Source organism: Vicia villosa, linkage group LG1 (genome assembly GCF_029867415.1).
Source record: "Vicia villosa cultivar HV-30 ecotype Madison, WI linkage group LG1, Vvil1.0, whole genome shotgun sequence".
Taxonomy (NCBI): domain Eukaryota; kingdom Viridiplantae; phylum Streptophyta; class Magnoliopsida; order Fabales; family Fabaceae; genus Vicia; species Vicia villosa.
In genome coordinates, this window is record NC_081180.1 from 207400116 (window position 1) to 207407401 (window position 7286).

The window sequence follows — 7286 nt, forward strand, 5'->3', positions numbered from 1 at the left end:
CAAAAATCCAGTCTTACACTCTCACACTAAACACATAGAAATTCGACATCATTTCCTTAGGGATCATATTGAGAAGGGTGATGTAGTGTTTGAGCATTTTGATAGTAAAAATCAACTTGCCGACATCTTTACAAAACCACTAGCTACCAAGCTCTTCTTTTACATCCGTAGAGAACTTGGCGTCCTTGATATATCAGATAGGTTGCAACTATGAGTAGTTGCATATGCTTTATTTATTATTATTAACTATGCTCTCACTATTTTTTAAGTGTTCATTGAAAGATATGTGACGGCTTGTTTCTCCTCTCTCTTGTGTAAAGGTAATATCGTTTCAACCTTAGATTCACTTCATGCATTCACCATTTCCACACTTTCAGGAACAAGTTTATTGTATTTTGTGTCTTTATTTTATTTTATGCTGAACAACATTCTACCGTACCTTGTGATTGTGTAAGTATATTAATTGAGCTATGTGGTCATTACGTGTTTGGTTATTTATGTTATGTTGCCCTATTATTCATTTTATCATTAAGCGATGTTTTATGTGAATGTTTGTTTTATGATTATGATTGCAAAAAAAAAGAGCTTAGTAATGATCAAAATTGAATTATGTTATTCCGCCATAAATGTATAATATCGCCTGTCTCTTTTTGATGTTGTCAAAGGGGGAGAAAACTAAGTGAATCAGCAAGCAATGGATAACACACGCACCAAGAAAGGGGGAGCATACAGAAAGGGGGAGCAAGCATTACGGTTAAGCAACGCCTCGACAAAGATTCACAATTTTTGCCATCATCAAAAAGGGGGAGTATGTGAGGGCAAGGTGTAGTTTTCATGATGTTAAAACATTGTGAATCAACTAAAACTTAAGTGGAATCATAAGAATCGAGCAAATGCAACCAAGGCAGGCACTTTTGGCCACAAAACACCAATAGGTCGACTCACACATATTATAGGTCGACTTATTGCAAGCCCTTTGTGAAGAAATTCAGGTGAAAGCTGAATGCGTCGACGCATTGCTTCCTTAGGTCGGCGCATTGGTATTTTGAGGAACTCACGGGAATGCGCACGCCGACCCTTCAAGTCGACGCATCAAACTTTGGTGACTCAAGTGCAAGAACAAAATGCGTCGACGCATTGCTTCCTTAGGTCGACGCATATCATTTTGGGAAAATCACGGGAATGCGCACGCCGACCCTTTAGGTCGACACAAGTGTCACACATTGCTCATTTTCAGGTGAAACACACTCAATAGGTCGACCTATGCAGGGAGCATGTCGACCTATCGCTAATAAATTTGGTTTTCTGCTGTTTTCAGGATTGGCCTATGCATTGTATGTGGTATAAATACTCAAGTGATCATTCTCAAGCATTTCAACAAGAAACGTGAAAGATTGACTCAGCTTCTTCTCATCTTCAACCTTTCACATATTGATCGAGAATCACACATAATCGTCTTTCTCGATGGAAGTAAGGAACGTGTGTTGATAAGGTTCGACGGTAGATATTTGTCTTATTCGAGATTCGACGGTAGACATTCATCTTGTTCGAGTTAAGATAGTTGAGGGTGTTTTCTTGTGTAAAACCTTAGGGTTTTTCCTTCTTCATTAAAGATTTTGTTCGAAGGTTTTTGACGATCGATCCGCTTTGGTAATCAATTCAGCCCTGCATAAGGGATTGAGGGATTGAAGATCCGTTCAATAAACTTCCTACAACCGGAGGATTGAGAAGGGAACGATCGGGGTCTTGATCGGTGAAGATCATAGACATTGACTTGATTCAACTTGAATCAAGGGGAGGATCGAATTATATTCAATTTTACTGAATTTGTGTAGTTGGTGATTGGTACATTCTATCCTTGTTAAACATTTTGCAATTAAATAAAACTTTCCTAATTTCATTTGAAATTTGGGGCAGACGTACTCCTGCGAGGACGATAGAGGAACTGCCTTAACAAATCTCGTGTTCCTTATCGCTTTTACTTTTATATCGTTTCTATTTGTTTTCGTTTATTTCCATTGTTGAGCAAAAAAAATAAAAAAAATAAAATAAGGTTTCGTAAATTTCGATCACCAAGTGTTCGATATAATTACTCAACCAACATTTGCTCAAATTTTGAAGAAAACGTTCATTGTGAGTGATATACCATATAGTGTGCAATTGATAAAAGTTATATAATCGTTAAAACGTAATTCATCACTTGACATTTTCATCCGTTCGGTTTAGTGCACATATCCGGTCCCCGATAACATAATCGCTCTTAGACGATTAAGTGATTCAGGGAAGTGACGTTTCAAAAGCTTAAATTTTCTTAAGTACAAAAAGGTGGTCTATTCACCCCCCTCTAGACCATCCCTATCGTCTAACACTCTTGGTTGTGGTCTTTGCGTTAGATAAGCTTGCGTTAGATAAATTTCAAATGAATTATGATGTGTTTTCCAAGCCAGACCAGTTATGGAAGTATCGTTTATGCTTGCTAGGATGGTCACTCTGGTCCAAGATACCATCGGTCCTATCCTTGTAGGTGGTCTTGTCACTAAGATCGCCCGTGCCCTATCCTTAAGAGGCCCGCTTGCTAGATTGATTCCTTATGGAGGATTCAAATCCATGGACATGGAGTTTTGCTTCAACAAGAGCCTGATTAGCAATTATGAGTCTCCACCTTATCAGCTTCTCGTGAACTATGGGCCTGTTAATCATTTTGCCTTACCCTGCATTTGGTTCACAAGTGTTCACAAGAAAGAAAATTGGATATATGACTTGGAAGGACAAGGTGAAAATGATTTCGAGGAGGAAGAAAGTGATTTCGAGACCATATTGATACAAATTTTGTATTTTTTATTTTAAATTTATAATTGTTTAAGATTAACCACATGGGCCTGAGTTCAACTCCTTATAAGAAATAATTTTGACTTTTTATATTATTAATTTATAATTGTTTAAAAATTAAATAAAAAATAAAAATCAATTTAGTATTTAAAAAATAAAAAATAAATAAAATTCAACGTGGCAGTCCAGTCACGGTTTAAAACTAGGAAAAAACCGGTTTAAAAAAATATTAACAGAAGGACTTATATGATATGGTTAAATTTTATAAGGGATTAAATTGGATCTATTTTATTGTGAAGGACTAATTTGACTCGTGTAATATTCATGAGGGACCAAAATGGGTCTTCACTCTTTATTTTACTTTTGTTACTACTATTAAATATTTTTTATTTTATTAACATTTTTTAAAACTCCCAAACACATTATGTTCTCTCTTTCTTTGATGAGACTAACGCAATGAAAACTTAAATCCCTAATAGCTCCGGCTGCTAACCTTCATCGTTGTTAATCACTTTGGCACCTTACCAACCCTTTTGGTCATCTATAAACTCTGTCGTTGTGACTGTTATAACCACCGTTCATCACTTCCGCCGACGTGAGTGTTCTCACCAACGTGCATTACTTTTGCCGCCATGAATATTCTAACTACCGTGCATCATTATTGTTGTTGTGATTTGTAATAATTGTTTTCGCCACAAGAATCATGGACTTTCCAACGCCACTTTTCCCCACAATTTTGTAAACCGTGACTAAGTTTACTTAGCTACATTTTTTTTGTTATTTCGTCACGGTTCTAACCGTGGCTTATGTTTGACCGGCTATGTTACTATAAGCCACAACATGCATTGGGCATTTGCCGAAAGATGGTACAAGGAAACATCGTCTTTCCACTTTCCTGTTGGGGAGTTGACGATTAACCTTCATGACGTGGCTTGTCTGCTCTACGTACTTATCAGAGTGAGATTACTCAACCATTCCCGGATACAACGAGTTAAGGCGGTTGAATGCATGATACATTATCAGGGTATGGATCCATATATGGCAGCAGAAGAGTGTAGAACAACCAATGAGGCACATGTCAGATTCTCCACCCGAAAAGTGCTCTATGAACATCACTTGGTTGCGGCTGTTGGGGCCGAGGATGAGGGTGATGAGATTTTTGGTGAGTACCACCGTGGTTGTGCTTTGCGGTGTTGGTTAATGTTCTTGGTTGGCACGTTCCTCCAGTATTTTATGGATTTGAGTACAGTTCATGAGTGGAACTAGGGGGTGCCATTTTGTTATACATATACCAGAAGCTGAATGAAGCATCAAATTGGAGGACCAGGCAATTGACCGGCTCTTGCACACTCCTCACGGTACCTTTTTTTTCAATCGTATTACATTTAATTTGTTATTTAATTTATTAAATTGTACTTACATATTTTGGTATTTATGTATCAGAATTGAATCATCTCTCACTTCCACTACATTCATGGCTACGGTCTTAATGCGGCATATACTGACAACATGCCTAGAGTTGCAAGGTATATCCTCTACAGGGAGAATGATAAAGTGGTGCCATACCGGATGTACCTCGATTGTACTAATCATGATGACATAAACTCCTGTTGGCAAAATGCAATTTCAATATTGGTATGCTACAATTAACAATTTCAACTCCTGTTTTCTTGACATCAATTTAGAAAATGGGTTCATTTTTAATTCAAATAATCACAATTATATATTTTTATATCAAACTCAAGCCCGAGCCTATGCTCATTTGATTTTTTAATCTGTTAGGTGAAATTTGAAATCATGTTTGAGCAAATATTGTAAAAGATACATGAAAGCTTTTTTCATTAAACTATTTTGTTGTCATTTTGCAATTGATTTTTTGTATTGTTTTTTTTAAAATAAGTAATGATTCATATAACCTCAAAATGGATACAAGGAGTACACTAATTAGAGTCAAAACAAGGCTCACCATTACCTCGAAATACAATTGAGAGGCATAGTCATCGAATATGAACGTTTTACCGTTAAAGATAATATCGTTCCTAATCACCCAAAGATTTCACGTCACCACCAACTAAATCAAACCTACTGTTAATCTATCATCTAGATTCTTGATCTTGTGACTAAAAAAAAGAAAACTTCTCACCTCCTCCCCCACAATGTCTTTCCTACCACCAATCCAAGATTCTATCTTATTTCATATTCCTCTTGATTTTTTTATGTGATTTTGTATCTTTTGATTCAAAGGGTAAACCAAGAAATAACATGTAAACCCTTCAAATGCAGTATGTTAATACAACTTCCATCATTATTAACTTCAGAAATTTTATTTGTGTAACGATGCAAAAATATTTTATATTACAAAAATGACCCATTGTCTTTGTCTAAAGATAACGCTAAAACTAAAGCAGCATTCCCTCAAATTCTAGAGGACTAAACAAACAATTCTAAGAACCATAAAACAATGTTCAAGCACAAGAAAATTAATAATAAATTCAGAGTAACTGAGGTGAAGGTTTCCATGGATAAAAGTAATTATTATATTCAACAGTAGATATTTGCTATTTCTGTGATAAAGAAACCAACTGATACTTCACGATAGTTATTCGTTATTATTACATGACTTGGAAATGTTATCGAGTACCATAAAACATATAGCAACGAGAAAAACAACTGAAGAATAATCAGTTTACATAACCCTGCTAATAGAACCATCAATAACGAGACTTATTTATACTTCTGCATTTCCTAGAAAATCATCCATAAAACATCATGTTTTTTTTCCATATTGATATTGACTTGTTATTGATGCTCTTATTATCAGGGTTATATAAGACCTTCATGATGTTTTCTCTTTACCTCACTAAAACAAAAATATGGTGGAGTAGTTATCTCTGTCCACTAACTTCAAGATAACTTCAGCATCCACTTTATGACAAAATCTCAAATCGATCTCCTTCAATTGTGTGAAGTTTTCAATGACATTGGTCACTCCCTTTTCTGTGACATGTTTACAACATCTAAGTGATATATGCAAAAGCCCACAACAAGTTGTTGAGATCTCAAAAAGTGTTTTATCATCAATACTTGTATTTGACAAGTTCAACACCTCCAACTCAGGAATTACAGAGTTTATTTTAAGTAGCCACACTTCACGGCAGTCGCTCAAGTTCAAATATTTAATCTTACAACATCTACTTAAAACTTGACAAATACTTTTTTCAGAAATGCTATTGCAAGAACTCAAATCAAGATGCTGCAAATTAGGAAAAATGGAAGCAAACATTAAGATGTTTTCATCCTTTACAGATGAATTGTAAGTCAAACATAGAGACTTTAATTGAGGGTTGACATCAAAATCCTTGATAGAATAAAAACTCTCTACACTCTCTATTCCAATGCCTTCCATTGTGATCTCACTAAGTGAATGACAGTGTCTAATGTGTCTAATGAGTGCAAACAAGGCTAATTTTGTGAGGTTCCAACAGTCACAAAGTTTTATAGACACCAAATCACCAAGAAACAAAGATAATTGGGCAATATAATGGTCATTTAAGAAATCAATTCGATGAAAACCCAAATGTTGTATCCCACTACACTTGGATAAAAAAAAGTATATTCCATCATAACTATAGCCGGTGCAACTTCGGAGCACAAACTTCTTTAAAGGAAAACCTTCCGTCGCAATAGAATAGAGAAAATCATCAGAGACTTGCAACCCCAACAAATCAAGACAAGTCAAACACTTCAAACTCAGTAACGAATCAATAAAATGTGAAAAAATGCAGTTTTCTTCATCTGGATCAAAGTTGGAAATGGATAAAGACTTCAATGTTGGTGTGTCTCGGAGAGCTAAAGCAATGGCTGCATCGAGATGGTGAAAGGAGATGTTAACTGAATTGAGATTGGAGAATCTATGGAAGAGACGACGAAGAACAGAGGGTGTTGGATCAAAAATAGTGATAGTTAATATGAGACGACTGATGATGGAAAGGAATGTTTTAGAGACGAGGGAGAGAGACTTGACATAGTGAATAAGGTTATCTTGAGTGTTGTTGTCATCGAAGATGAGGAATGAGATTATAAGCTCCCAGCAATCAACAGGTAAGTTATAAAGAGCCTTTGCAGCCATAGTTGTGAAGAATATTTGTGAAACTAACAAGGTTATATGAGTAAGAAGATGAACAACAAATTCATAATCTTTTTCATTATATTATTTTTAATTCTAATGATGAATAATTACTACTGCAAATTTGTACAATTTGGTATGTAACTCATGGTTAAGCCATACTATCGCGTAACTGATCTTTACTTGCTTGACTCCTTTTGGTCATAAAGAGACATCAAAGTTACTTATGATAGCCCAACTACTGAACTACTCTAATGATTTGTAGAGACTCGTACGCTTCCTAGCCAGCAATCCCTAATCATGATGTGCTATCCTCCAAAAATAAAAATAC

General features: G+C 35.6%; 1 protein-coding gene across 1 annotated transcript; it reads right to left on the bottom strand.

Moving 5' to 3' along the window:
- Positions 1-5689: 5689 nt before the first annotated feature.
- LOC131593714 (uncharacterized) lies at positions 5690-6958 on the bottom strand. The gene has a single exon (XM_058866200.1). The coding sequence runs from the start codon at positions 6956-6958 to the stop codon at positions 5690-5692; it is 1269 nt and encodes a 422-aa protein (XP_058722183.1).
- Positions 6959-7286: the final 328 nt, after the last annotated feature.

Excerpts from the sequence above, each read along its gene's own strand:
- LOC131593714 (XM_058866200.1), bottom strand. The coding sequence starts at position 6,958 with ATGGCTGCAAAGGCTCTTTATAACTTACCTGTTGATTGCTGGGAGCTT.